Raw genomic sequence first — 14,707 nt, forward strand, 5'->3', positions numbered from 1 at the left:
ATTTATGTGCCTCCAGGTGACACTCTGTGCTTGGTTTATAGAAATTCCCAGGTGAGCAGCTCAGAATCCAAAGTCATTAGAGCTAAGATGATGCCAAGGAGCCGGGAAGGAACGCTGGGGCTTTCGGGGGCCAGGAGCTGCTGGGGCCAAGGCCGGGGGCTGGCAGCTCTGTTGGTTGGGCTCCCACTATGCGCCAGGCTTTTCCCAGGCCGCAGTGCTCCATCCTCACGGAGGCCCTTATGAGAGAAGAGGAACGGGCCCAGAAAGGGGACGGGATGAGCCGGGTGACCCACAGGCAGGGGCGGAGCTGGGCATGGACCCAAGCTCAGTGATCTCCCCAGCACCCTCAGGCCCAGCACCCTGGCGGGGTGCAGTGCGAAGGGGCTCCGGCCTCCCACTCCCTGCTCAGTCACCACCCCTGCTGGCCTGGGAGGCCCATCCTGGGCCGGAGACCAGCCATAGAACCTCAGAAACTCTGCCTCCACCTAACACCTGGCACCACCAGTCCATCTTCATCTAACGGGCGGGACACCGAAGCTTCTAGAACCCGCGGTGCGGAGTCACTCCGTCAGCCCGAGGTCACGCTCCAGCTGAGTAACGGTCACTGAGTCACGGTGCTTAGGAAACGGGGGAACCCAGGATTCCAGCTCAGGGTGACCCACTTGTCCAGTTTGCCCAGGGAGGTCCCCGTTGTAGCACGAGACATCGAGCTCCTCATCCTGGGCAAACCAGGGCAGTTGGTCACCCTCCTGGGACTCCAAAGCCCACACGCAATCTCCGAGCCCCGCACACACACGAGCCTCGGCCGACGCCTAGACACTCTGCCGTCAGAATCCGACCCGGTCTAGGCCGAGCGACCACACGCTCCAAGCAGAGCTGCCCTTCCAGGCGCATTTCTTCTTCTTCTTCTTCTTTTTAAATACATTTTTATTGATATCAGAGAGGAAGGGAGAGGGAGAGAGAGAGAGAAACATCAATGATGAGAGAGAATCATTGATTGGCTGCCTCCTGCACGCCCCCTACTGGGGATCAAGTCCACAACCCGGGCATGTGCCCTTGACCAGAATCGAACCTGGGACCCTTCAGTCCATAGGCCGATGCTCTATCCACTGAGCCAAACCAGCCAGGGCATTCCAGGCGCTTTCTGACTGAGGCATCTATCCCACCTCTCACCAGCAGTCAGTTAACGTCTCTGGGTCTCAGTGTGCTCATCTGTAAAGTGGGGATGAAGCCATTCCTGACTAACAAGAGACTTCACCGGATGCTGGGCTCTCCTAGCTCGGGGCCCCCACGGAAACCTAGAAGGGACAGAGGGACGGACAGCCCCATCAGCTTCAGGACTGAGAGCAAGTCCCAAACTTTTAGCAACCCACTTTGGAACTGATGGTGCAAAGTTTGGTGTCTTTGCTGCATGTTTCTAGAAAGATGGCCAACCGGCACCCAAAAGTTAAACTTTCTTGCGCTAAGGCCTACTTGTCACAAAGCACATAAGAGGGTGGGCACAGAGTTTGGGGTTGACCCCCTGCCACCCCAACCACAGCCCAGGCCGAGGCACAGAGAGCGTCATGGCTGGGAGGCTATCCGGCTGCGGCCGCACTGACATTTTGCCTTTAAAAACAAAACAAATTAAATCCTCCGGCGCATCTGGCCGTTCCGGGGGAAGCGGAAAATAAAAGAACGTGGACTCGATATTCTCCTCATTAGTGCTATTTAATTTCCTTTTGTTTTCTTCAATTATGCGAGCCAGCGCAGCGGTTCCCCTCCATGGACACCTGAGGGCAGACCTTTGCATGATCGTGCCCCGGCAGCCACTCCCGCCTTGCCCTGTGCAAGCAGGTGCCTGGCGCCCGCCCCTGGCCCAGCCGTCGCAGGGACCTATGGAGGCCGAGCAGTGGAGATGGGACGTGCACCTCCGGCACCTGTGCATGCCTGGGTTGCAGTCACGCAGCTCAGCTCACCTCACGGTGTCCTGCAACCCCCACCAGGAGGTGGGACGCCTGAGCCTCTGATCCGGGGAGGGAGCGAGGCTCAGAACCGAGTGAACCAGCCTGGACAGAGGAGGCGGAGCTCTGTGTGCCCGGCTCGCCCTCCGCATGACACTCACTGTGGCCTGAGATTATCTTGTCAGCTGTTTCCTACTCAGGACAGGCCGTGAGGCCAGGGGCTCAGAGCCAGCCTGTCAGGTCCAAGTCCAGCTCCACCACTTCCTGCCTCAGTTTCCTCCGCTTTCAAATGGGGGTGATAAGAGAACTAGTGCAAAGGGCTGCTGTAAGGATTGCAGGAGTTGCTACTTGCCAAGGGCTTGGAACAGCCTCTGAGAGGAGTGAGTTTCAATAAGGGTTAACTCCCTGGGGGTGGTCTCTGCCAAGGTGTGACCCCCACCACCACACCCACCCCGGAGGGGCAGGTCCATGAGGACAGGGACCTGGTTCAGGGACTGAAAGTGCTGGTCAGTGCCTACCCCTGGGCCAGGGCCTGGAAGAGGCAGGGAAGAGGCAGCCTGGACAGTTCTGAAGCAGGGTTTGATGGGAGCTTTGATCTGGAAGGATCCCCAGCAGCCAGGCCTCAGAACTTAATTCCAGACGTCTGGCTATGGCTGCTCTGCACTCTATTTGCTTCCCAGCTCCAAGAGCAGACCGAGTTGCACCTGTAGACCCTGCCTGGGCCCTTTGCCTCTGGTCATCAGAGCACTACTTAAACTCTGTGCTCTACATATATCAAGTTTAGCCTGGAGTATGTTCTGTAATTATCCCATTTTACAGGTGGGGAAACTGAGGCACTCAGTGGTCAAGCCAGGGGCTGAAGCTAGCCAGCCCAGCTCCCAAGCCCACAATGACCACCATCCAAGCTGAGCTCAGACCAGGCAGCCGAGGAACCCAGGAATGCCTCTCCAGGAGGGTCCCACCAGGCAGACCCTCCCCCGGCCCGGCTGCGGGCCTGAGCTGGCAGCACCTAAGGGCTTGAGTGAGCACTCAGCACTGGACGGCTAACCCTCTGCCTGTGTGACCTCATTGGATGGTGACTACACCCGCAGCCCGGCTCTGGCTCGCAATCTCAGCCTCCACTGTACGTGAGGGCCCAGCACAGGGCCCGGCACCCAGTGGGTCTGTCCCTGGCCCCATGTGTCCCCGCCCAGTCCAGGGGCTAGACGGCTGCTCCCTTGGTGTCTGTCCTCTCCGATCACTTGCAGCAGCGCTCGGAGGGAGTGCAACCATGCAGAGGTGGGAGGACGTGGAGGAACCAGGTGAAGGGAAGGACAGACAGACCCTGACAGCCAGGGCGCCAAGAGGGAAGAGGGCTGACACCTGCTGCCATCGTCTGCCCCACACTCACCTCCAGTGGCCACCCCCAGACCCCCTAGTCTCTGCCCAATGTCCCCTCCCATCGGCCTTCCCCTGCTGCCTCCCTTTTCTCCTCTGTGGCTTTACAGAACTTGTTCCTGAGCCCACAGCTTCAAACCACGTTTTTTTCCAACCACGAAATCCTCTCATCAACGTAAATCTTCCGGGCCTGGGGCTGGGGGTCCTAATATTGGATAGAAGACCTGAGCTCTTCTGGATGAGGAGAGAAGGGGCCCGGAGCCCTGCCCTTAGCCAGCCCAGCCCCTCAAGACGTGCCCTGAGACACCCCAGACTCAGGAGCAGAGTCAGCAACCACAGTCCTGAGCCCCCGACGCCCCCAGGACCCCCAAATCCACCCCCATGCCCTGCCCTTTACAAGCCTCCTGAAAGGAAGTTCTTCTGAGCATCTAACCTCAGTTCTTCATGCTGCTGGAAGCCACGCACCCCCCTGGAACTTGTTACTGTCAGAGCCTCCAGGGAAGTCTCCGCAACCTTTAGAAAAATCGATTTCGCAAGTCTCACCTGCCAACTTGTAATTTGAAAAAAAAAAAAAAGAACAGGATGACAGCAGTAACAATGAGACACACACCAAAATGGGGAAAAATTAAGGCAGGACCGCTGCACTGGGAGGACTCCGTGGAGGGAGGCGGCCCGATCCCCAGGCCCTGCCGGCCCGAAGGTGGGGCCGCAAGAAGGACTTAGCGGATCTTTCCGCCCTCGCGTCAATTTGCATACCATTACCCAAGAAGCCTTGCGCCTGAGTTTCGCTTTTGCAAATTCCCACCCGTTTCGTGTCATAAATAAGATAGGAGACAGAAAACTAATACAGCCCAGTGATGCATTATTCATGCTGCGCCTCGCTGTTATGATAGATTTACAACAGCTAATACATGCAAACTAAGTTTGGGCACTAAACGTGAAAATTAAGGGTGGGGAAGGCGTGTACCTGGGGGTGGGCAGGGGGAAGTCTGAGGGCCGCTAGTGCCCAGGAACCCGGAGGAGTTTCTCATCTGATGTGCTCAGTGACAGCAGGTATCTGTGCCCGGGAGCCACTGGGAGGCATGTGTCCGCCAGCCCGGAAAGCGGTTAAAATCAAGCCCTCAGACCCCTGCTCTGCCCACATCTCCCTTCCACACTTAGCGGACACCCCCCCACCCCTCACACACACACACACACACACACACACACACACACACACACACACACGCTCCCCCAGACAGAACCCATTTCCCTAAGGTAAAAGCCCTCTGTCCTCACAGCCCCTCAGTGAGCACCTACTATGCGCCAGGCATGTCCTGCCAGGGTGGGGAGCCAGGGTATGTGGAGGGGGTTGGTCTGCACAGGCTTCTCCGAGGGTGGGGGAGCCGGGGTCTTCTGGGAGAGGGTTGCCCCTATTACCCCTCACCACAACCCTGTGGGCGGGAGCCAGGCCTGGTCCCCAAACATGGACACAACTTGCCTGTGTTCCGGCCCCTCCCAGGCAGGACCAGGAGCCCCAAGGGGGCTCTGGGGAAGGGACTGCCACGGAAGCGTCTCCAGGCTGGCAGGTCAGACAGAGACCTCTGGGTGACCCGGTTGTCCCGCCCACATATGTCCCACCTGCCCCGAGCAGGACCCACCCTCCTGGGCACAAGACCCTCTGACCAGCCCTTTACCAGATTCCTTCCGCCTTCTCCAGGTGTGGCCCCTCTGTCCCACTTCCTGGAAGGCACACGTCCTTCCAGGACACTTCCCCAGCACACCGGCGCCCTGAGCCTCCTCCGCCCGTTGTCAACCTTCCACCCAGAAGGAATGGTCACGGCGTCACAGCACACTCCCACCAGCCCCCCTGGGGCCTGCCCCACACAGGCAGGGCATCCCCACCTTCTCCCACCATCACTGGCCGAGAGGCGGGGCGGGGCCCGGCCCACGGACCCAGCAAACCAGACAGGCCAGGCCCTCTGCTCTTCCGTGGACAGCCCAGCAAGGGCCGACGGACCCTGGTCAGCAGGTAATTTCAGACCATGGTCAATGCTCTGATGACAGTAAAGGCAGGAACTGTGTCAAGACTGTGACAGGCAGAGGAGACGCCGATGGAGCCATCAGGGCGGGTCCCACCCAGGAGGCGGCGGCTGAGCTGAGATCGGGTGAGGAGGAGGAGCTGCCCTAGGGAAGCTGAGGGAATGGTGTTCCAGGCAGGGGAACAGCAGAGGCAGAGGCCTGGTGGTGGGAAGGAGCTTGATATGTTCAGAGGCCAACAAGGGGTCAGCGTGGCTGGGGAGCGGGGCCACCGACTACAGGTGGAAGGCCTGCCTTCTGGCTCACCTCCCCATCTACAACATGGGCCCAGCTGGTCTCCGCCGCGACGTGAGGCTCCAATCACATAGAACCCAGCCCCGTCTCCACCCCCCATCCCTGCCGCCACTGCCACCTCCTACGAGCAGGGGAGACGGAGACCCAGCCCGTGCCATGTCGGGGAGCAAGCCTTGCCCGGTGCCCAGATCGCCCCCAATCGCAGAGCACACCCCGCACACCGCAGGCCTCCTCTCCGCCTGTCCCCAATAAGTTTTTTTTAAATTGAGATGCAACCTCATCCCTCCGCTGGTTGTCCGCTCCAGCGATCGGGTAAAATGAACTCCAGACAACGGGATCAGACTCTGAAGGTGGCCGCCGATGGAGATAAGGAACGCGGGGATGCGGTGCTGACACAGGCCTGGCGAGCTGCATTACTGTTTAACAGCCTCGCTGCTGCCGCCACTGGGATCAAAGAGCTGAACAAGCGGCACACCCTGAGCCAGACTGCGGGCGCTGCTCCCCGGGGGGACGGGCTCGGCAAGGTCAGGGGCAGCCAGCGGGGGCCAAGTGGGCCTAATGGAGACAGCCCAGGCGGCCCGTCTTGGAGGCCTCCCGGGGAGCCGTCCACACCACCCCGGGGCCCACACATACCGGGTTGTCTTTGGCTTGGCCTTGGCTCATGGAGCTCTCTCTGCCTAGAGCATCCTCCCGCCTCCTCTCTCCCTTCACCCCTCAGAGCCCAGCCTCCTCAGGGATCCCACCCCCCTAGAACCTTCCCTGCTCCCGTCCCTCCTCTGGCTGCGTCTGGCACCCCCCTCCCCTGGTTCCAAATGGGCCTCCTACTGGCTGACCCTGAGTTCCTGGGGAGCCGACACTGGGTCTTCCTCATGTCCATCCACCCAGCACCCTCCATGAGGGCCAGGAAGGCAGGACACCACCTGTCTGTCCTCCACGACCCTTTCCGGTGCACCTGCCACGTGAGCTACGTGAGTAATCCCCGAAGACGTGTTGGTGGAAAAAGCAGGTGTGTAAACAAATGAGAGTTCCTGAGCGGGCACGTAAGATGGGACAGAAACTGCAGGGGACAGTGCAGCCCAAAGGAGACGGAGCCTTTAGCCTTCCAGGGCTGCCGGCACAAAGGTCAAGAACAGACTCAGGTGTGGGGGGCCTGTGCTCAGATGCCAGCTCAGCCTCCCTCTAGCTGTGTGACCTTGGGCCAGCCACTTAACCTCTCTGTGTCTCTGTCTCCTGGTCTGTAAAGTGGGAGTAATAAGAGTACTAATCTCAGAGAGGGATTTGGTGATGAAGTTAATTTATGCAAAGTCCTGAAACCCATAAATGGTCCACATTAAGTTCTCAATATGTGTTGGTTGCTATTACCTCCTGGGGATGAGAGAAGCCAGGGAGACCTCCTTAGAGTTAGCATACTCCCTAGATAAGCGGTTCTCAACCTGTGGGTCGCGACCCCTTTGGCGGTCGAAGGACCCTTTCACAGGGGTCACCTAAGACCATCCTGCATATCAGATATTTACGATTCATAACAGTAGCAACATTACAGTTATGAAGTAGCAACGAAAATAATTTTATGGTTGGGTCACAACATGAGGAACTGTATTTAAAGGGCCAGAAGGTTGAGAACCACTGCCTTAGATGAACCCCCTTATGCTTTGGAATTTGGGCCAGAGCCACAGCCTTGGTCAACAATATACTCCTCTGGGCTTGGAGCCCTGAACAGCATTAAGTATCTCAACTCCTCAGAGCGGGTTTTCTGGAGCCTGAGGGGCAGGGATGGAGGGTGGGGGAGAGGGAGGGTGGGCTGGTAAGCGATGCCCTCTCTCTAAAGTGAGGCATTTGGCTGAAAAGCTCACACAAGGGCCCTTTCCTGCAGGTGGTGAGTCCTCGGCACCCGTGCGAGGCCACAGCAGCCCAGACAGCAGCGCCATCTCCAGCCCCCTCCTCCGAGCCTGGCTGGCCGTGCGAGGCACCAAGACGAGATGAGAGGAACGTGGAGCCCAGACCAACGTGGAGCAGCCATGCAGATGGGGAGGCCATTGGCAGCCCCAGACCAAGCTGTTTTCCGAGCTGGGGCACGAGCTGGCTCCCTCTCTATTGCAAGCAGCAGCGGAGCGCGGCTGTATTAAACATGCACGGCCCTCACCTCGTTACTGTGCCCGAGGATCGCGTGTGCTGAAGGCGAGCTGCCCACACAAACTTTGCCATTTCCCTGGCTGCAGACCAGGCGCGTGCTCCCGCTGGCCCCGCTGGGAAGCCTCCCTCCCCACCCCCTCCTCCACCCGCCTCCCCCACCCACCCAGCACTTTCCGACACCCTCCATGGTGTGCAAAGCAGGCGAAAGGCCATACTGATCCCTTTCTAAGAGTAGCGGACCCAGAACTAGTCTTAAATCACCCCAACCTCGAGCTGCAGCCTGGTGGCCGCCTGGCGACAGGGGCGGCAGGGCAGAGCTGAGGTGCAGGGCCTGGGCAGGACAGCACTGTGGCTGGTGAGGGGCAGAATCGGACGAGATGTGGGCAGGGCCCGGCCCAGGCCCCTCTGCTTCCCTTGGTCCATCTGTCTCCCGCGCCGAGGCAGCTGTCAGCAGGAGGAAGCATTCCTGGCAGCGGAGGGAGAGGATGGCGGACCCACGCCCACCAACGCGGACTCGCAGGAAGCAGCGTGATTTTCCACATAAGCCACATAATGTGGCGATGAGAATTTCAGTTCGGCAAACAAGTACAGTGATAACTAGTGTTCATCCGACACTTGCTTTGTGTCAGGCACTGCGTGAAACAGTCCCTTTACATAAACATTCTCGCCCACTCCTTAGGTAGCTCTACACCATCACCCCATTTTACAGATGAAGTGACTGAGGCCCAGGAAGGCTCGGTGCCTTGTCCAAGGGCTGACAGATTGGCAGGGCAGAGCCAGGGTCCCATCTGAAGCAGGTGCTGGCAAACCACAACCCTCGATGGAGGGATGCCCAGCAGACCCGAGTGGGGCACAGCCAGGACAGGGAGGGGTGCCTCCCACTTCTACCCCCTCCAAAAAGCCTGTGGCCCTGGGAGGGGCTGAGTGGCACCCAGCTTTCCCCAGACCCTCAGGCCCTGCTGCCCATACCCCTCCCCAACAATCCACAGCCAACTTCTCTGCCCCCTCAGGCCTGGGGCTTCCTGGTCTGATGGACCCTTCCTGGGAAGATCCTTCCAGAAATACCTCTCAGTTCCCATTCTGCCTCCGGCCTCCAGGATGGCTGTGCCCACACTGGCCATCCCCTCAGCACAGCTGGGTCCTGGGCACCAGAGCGAGAACAGGCACCTCCACTGGCAGCAAGAGCCACAACTCAGGATGCAGATCATGGCCCAGTGTAGTCAGGACCCTTCCCCTCACGGCAGCCCTGGGCAGGGCCCAGCAGGGATTGTGGGTCCCCCCTGCTTCCTGACAAACCGATCCCAGAGACACAGATAGGAGCTGAGAGCCGTGCCAGCGTGGTCAGAGGGCCAGCAAGGTGTGCCCAGCTGATGGCCCCGTGGGCAGGGGCCATGAGCCACAAGGAAATGCCAGTACCTGAGTCTGCAAGCTGGTGGCGTCCAGGACCGTGACCCGAGGCCCACAGCTGGCCCACACGGCGTCCTCCAGGCTCAGCAGGGTACGGATGGGCCCTGGCCCCACTGTCAGGCGCACGGGAGGACTCTCCAGGTCCCAGGGCACATCTCCTGGGAGGAGAAGAAGACGCAGGTCAAGGCTCAGGGCTCCTCAGTCCGGGGAACCACGGCCTGCAGCGGGGGCCCAGCCTGGCTCCACAAACCCTCTCACCCGGTTCTGTGGGGGATGGTGGCTGTTCCCATTGGCCTGCATTTATGACCCTTCCCATGGGGGCTGGACTCCTCTTCCTCAACCTCCTGTTCATTCGTCCGACACACACCTGCCTTCTCGCTGATCTGCTCAGCTACCATAAGGCACTCTACCACCTTTACCAAATCTCTGATGACCTTTCTCCTCCAGAGATGCCACAGCCCCAGGGGTGGAAGGAGGAAGTCCTGAGAAGAAATCAGTGCCCAGTCCGCCACCCTGCAGATGGAACTAACCAAGGGAGCTGGCCTGGCCCTGAACAAGGCTCTCCCTGCCCACCCAGGATGCTCGCTCACCCAAGAACGGGCCAAGAATTTCCCTGGCACACAAGCCCTGCTGGCTATGATGGGTTTTTCCCTTAAGTCACACAGAACCCCAGTGGCTGTCCTGTCTTGTCAGGATGCCAGGTGGGAAAGAGGGGAGGAAGGGGGCACACCCCAGAAAGACAGACAGCAGTAGCTGGGCCTGGGGGTCAGGATGGAGCCTGCTGCTAGCTTGCCAGTGCCCAGCCACGCCACACTCCCTCCACAGGACCCTGCAAGCAGCCCCATCATAGACCCTTCCTCCGAGCCAGCTGCTGGTGACAGGATGGGGCACAGCTGTCGGTAGAGCTGGAGGGACCACCAGGGTACATGGTGAGAGCCACTGCCTGCAGTGTGGCAGGAAGAGGACAGACTATCACACCCCAGGCTTTACACCATCTGTAAAGCAGGTTTGCCTCTCTCCCTTCTGTCCTACTTAAACCTGTCAGACTCCCAGCTCACCTGAGAGCTGGGGAATAGGGACCCCTCCCCCCCAACACACTACCAGGTCCTTCTAGCCCAAGCGTATGAGCACATGGGAAGCAGGCAGGGCCAGAATCCTGACTGTGGCCTCTGAACTTCTGCATGAATTAAGACAGGTGACTTCACCTCTCTGAGCCTCAGTTTCCTCATCTGTAAAATGGGCATGATGACCAGGCCTACACCTCGCTGATACTACAGGACTAAATAGAACGTGCAGAGCATTTAGCTCAGGGTTGGCACACAGCAAGGAGCGACAACAGCTGTTGATCCATGCCGTTACATATCCGCACGCCAGGCACTGTTTTCATGAATTGTTTTCCTAACTCCCAGCCTGTGCATTCTATTTTCATCCCTGTTTTACAACTGAGGAAGCGGAGACACGGAGTTTAAATAGCCAGCCCGAATCACACAGCTCGAGAGTACAGGGTGCTCATTAGCCCATACTGTTTGGTGTCATTTGCCACAACATAACAGTCTGTGGAAACAGGTGTTGACTCCATTTGACTAATGTGACAATGGAGACCAGGGAGCTGAGAATTTGCCCGAAGCCACCCAAGGGGTGACAGGCCAAGCAGGGCTGAAACTCAGCTGACCCTGACCCCTCCCCTGCCCCCACCCGCTGCCCTCTCAGGTTCCAAGAGCTTCCACAGGGCACTGGGGCCGTACCTGGGGTCAAGGAGGAGTGAGTGACCACAGGCAGCCGGGCACACTGAGCCCCACCAGAACACCAGAGCCACAAAATGCTAGGCTTTGAGCGCCCCCCAGTGGCCATGGGTAAGTAGTGCTAATAGCCAGAAGCTGGAGTTCCCTCCACTGTGACCTCCTTCCCAGTAAGCAGTTGAGAATACTGGGACCACACCCCGAAAACTAGGAAATGGGACTCTGCTCAGTGGGCACCAAAACCCTTGCAACCTCTACCCTGCAAGGAACAGCGTGGCCGGGGCTGCCTGAGGTCGGAGCCAGGGTCTGCTACCCCTGAGGGTCACAGGGGCTCTGACCATACTGCCACTTGCTGGGCTTCTGCAGGAACCATATCAAAAGGACCCTGGACAGGAGTCCCCACAGTGGGACCCTGAGCCAGAGGCCGCCCCTTGCTGAGACTCAGCTCTCCCATTTGCACCCGAGGGACAGAACTCTGACCTATCTGGTTCTTCCCAGCCCTCATGGCCACAGCTCTAAGACTTTAAACGCAATCATTGTGAGCTCTGTGCAGGGCAAGCTCCCTGCAGCCTGCAGCCGGGGGGGTGGGGGTCCTCCTTCCATCCCTTCCTTGCCCTCCAGGCTTTAGGTGCACACATACATGTTACAGAACCCACATGTGCACTCATACACACACACCCACCCCCTGCATGACAGCCCATTCGTCTGGGCCCCTCAGCAGCTCTCATGCTGCCAGGCGAAGGGGGATGAAGGCCCTTGGAGGTCCCGATCCAGCTGGAGCCGAAGGCAGGACACTGGGTAAAAGTCATTGAGACTGAGAGGGGCCCCAAGGGTCGCCCGCGCCTGGTCAGTAATAAGGGCGGTGACAACCATTCAGATGGAGGTTACAGGCACCAGGCTACTTGCGTGGCTGCTCCCACCTGGCCTCCACAGCCAGCCTGTGTGGGGGGCAGTCTTCATCCCCATTTTACAGGTGAGGAAACTAAGGCTCCAAGAGGCGAAGTCACAGCTGGGTCTCAACCCCAGGCAGCCGAACTCCCCAGCCCGTCCCCGCGCCCCTCCTGCAGGAGGTGACCCGCCCACAGCCCCAGCATCTAACCAGGGACTTTCCCACACCTGCCCCCAGGCCTGGGCCTGCTCAGAGATGAGGCAGACAGAAGGGATCCGGGTAGCTCTACTCAAACACGGGACCGGGCAGGGACAGTGGCCATCTGGCTCCTCTCTGAGTCCTGGGTCCTGCTCAGTGCCTGGCACCTCAGAGCACGGAATACGTATTTCCTGAGTGAATAAATGAACAGGTGAATGAATGACTTCCATGGCCACACTGCTCTGGACCTCGGTTTCGCCAGTCAGTGACCTGGTGGCCTTGAGTTCCTCAGTCCCTTCTCAGCTGCTGGCCCCACAGGTCCTCCAGGACTCGGCCAAATCCCACATTTCTGCTCCTGCCCTCTTGCAAGGAGACAAAGCGTGGGCCAGGAATGCCAGTTTTATCCAGTCGTGGTCTCAGCCAAACCCAGGCAGGACAGTAACTTCTCATCCTACACCAACTCCAAGCCCTGGATAAGGGTCTGGAACATTCACAGCCCTTGACCCTCCCGCCACCAGGGGGCGCCAGCGGTGGGTTCTGCAGGCACAGGGCTCCAGGTCTGTGCTCCGGCTTGGGCTGGGATGGAGTCGGGGTGTCTGAGGGGTATCCAAGGCCCTGGTGAGTCTGGAGGAGGTCCCACAGCTCAGTCATGGATAAGCCGGATGGTCCCAGTCCCAGCCACAGGCAGCCCAGGTGAGAGGCGACATGGAAGTGTAAGCTCCCTGCTTGTTCACGGAACTAATTCTCTCTCCCTCTGCAAACCCTGCGAGGGCAGGGTCACACCTGCCTTGCTGGCCGCTGTACCCATGGTGCATAGCCGGTGCTCAGTAAATATCTGGTGCACAAATGTTTGCAAGGGGGAAAGGTATCTCAGCCTTCTCCTCCAGGCCAGCCGCTGCCAGCTCTGCTCAGAGAAGCCAAGGCCCCCTGAGTCTGGAGAGGGCTCGAGGCCCAGACGGAAGACATTAGGGTTCAGGTCTCAGCTCACCCCTGAGACTCTGGGAAGTGGCGGGGGGCGGGGGTTCAATGGTGCCCAATGGCCCTTCTGGCTCTGACAAATGGCCAGTCCCAGCCCCAGGCCGAAGGCCAGTGGTTAGAGCCCAAACCCCCACTGGGTTGAATTGTGTCCCCAAAAATTCTAACTCCCAGGACCTCAGCCTGTGACCTTATTTGGAGATGGGGCTGTTTGCAGATATAATTAGTTAAAATGAGGTCACCCTGGAAGAGGGGGGGCCCTGATCCAAGGTGACGGGTGTTATTATAAAAGCGAAACATGGACACAGACACACACTCAGGAGAACATCGTGTGAAGAAGGGAGGCAAGCTGCCGCGGCCAGGGACCACCGAGCTGGGGTCCGAGCTGGGGTCAGGCCGGGACAGCTCCTTCTTCAGTATCTTCCTAGGCAGCGCGGCCCTGACAGCACCCTGAGCCTGGACTTCTCAACTCCAGAACCATGAGTCAGTGAATCTACAGTGTTTAAACCCCTCAGTTTGTGGGGTCTATGAGCAAACTCACACACCACCCCCTTCCCTCCTCCCAACCGGGGCGCCCAAACTGATGAGTCAGGAACCAGGAAGGGAAGAGCCAAAGGCAGCCCAAACTGGGGCCAGGAGGCCAGAGTGGGACCAGCGTGGCTCACAGTATTCGGTGGGGCTGCAGGGTGGAGTCCCTCCAGAACCCCTGGTCTACTCCCCGAAGATCTGCGCCCATATTTGCATTCACAGGCACGCTCCGATGGTAAGAAGAATTTTTTCCCTCCCTCTTCCCCCTTTAATTAAAAACTATAAATGCCTTATCAAAAGCTAATTAAAAATACCAACACAGTGCCAAGTGGCAAAAAAAAAAAAAAATAGCTCAGTACAAATATCCGTTTATAACCCTGCAACAGGCTGTGATGACGCAGCAATTACAGGCTCCTGGGAGGGAGTGGGAGGAAGGGCTGGGCAGCCACGGGACTCATCAGCCCTCTGGGGGGCACCGGGGGCAGCTACCCTCTCCCCACCCCACACCCCCGGCTCTTGTCATCATCTAACTAGGAGCTGAACAAGCCACAGAGGGCCAGGGACCCAGCACCGTGTGGCTGTGCTCCAGCGCATCCCCCCCACCCCCCCACCCCCCACCCCCCCAGTCTCAGCACTGGGTCTGTACAGAGGAGGCAATTCTCAAGGGCTGTGGAGACAATTAAGATAATGGCCAACATCAAGCACTTCGCCGTGTTTCTGGAACACAGCCGCTCACACTGTGAGCCCTGCCCTCCAGCGTCAGAATCGGGCCGTCCACGGCTCGATGAAATCAGAGACTCAAATGCTGGCCTCCACTGGCATCCCTGGGCCAGGCCCTGCGCTTTGCCTTCACGGGGTTGTTTGACCTGCCAGGACCCGTAAGTGGTGGGTTTTGCCATTATTGCCATTTTAGAGACGAGGAGACAGGCGGGAGGAGGAGAAGCTGCTCACCGATGGACACAGCTGGCATCAGGGCAGAGCCTGGCCCGGAAGCCAGGTCTGTGCAAGCCCAGAGTCCCTGCTCTTAGCCACTAGAGACTCCCTCCAATGGGCGGAGCTACTTGTGCAGGAGTGAGCACCCCATTCCTGTGGGGACCCCGATGGGGATCAGGGATCTCCGATCCCCCACCTCTGAGATGGCCTGGTTCGTTGCTGAGCCACCACCTTGGCCTGCCTCCCACATCCGTCTGGCACAGGGTCCCCAATGG

The 14,707-nt window shown here is 58.9% G+C and overlaps 1 protein-coding gene across 1 annotated transcript in view; it reads right to left on the minus strand.

The window, feature by feature from the left end:
- The window catches only part of ARHGEF10L (Rho guanine nucleotide exchange factor 10 like), a gene marked incomplete at its 5' end in the record, with an annotated part of 100,665 nt that overhangs the window by 15,818 nt on the left and 70,140 nt on the right, over nt 1-14,707 (minus strand). The window contains one exon of the mRNA XM_081086117.1: nt 9,180-9,328. Within this exon, the coding sequence (XP_080942243.1) occupies nt 9,180-9,328 (149 nt within the window). The remainder of the gene's footprint in view (nt 1-9,179; nt 9,329-14,707) is intronic.

This window comes from Myotis nattereri (genome assembly GCF_964212035.1).
Source record: "Myotis nattereri genome assembly, chromosome: 3".
Classification (NCBI taxonomy): domain Eukaryota; kingdom Metazoa; phylum Chordata; class Mammalia; order Chiroptera; family Vespertilionidae; genus Myotis; species Myotis nattereri.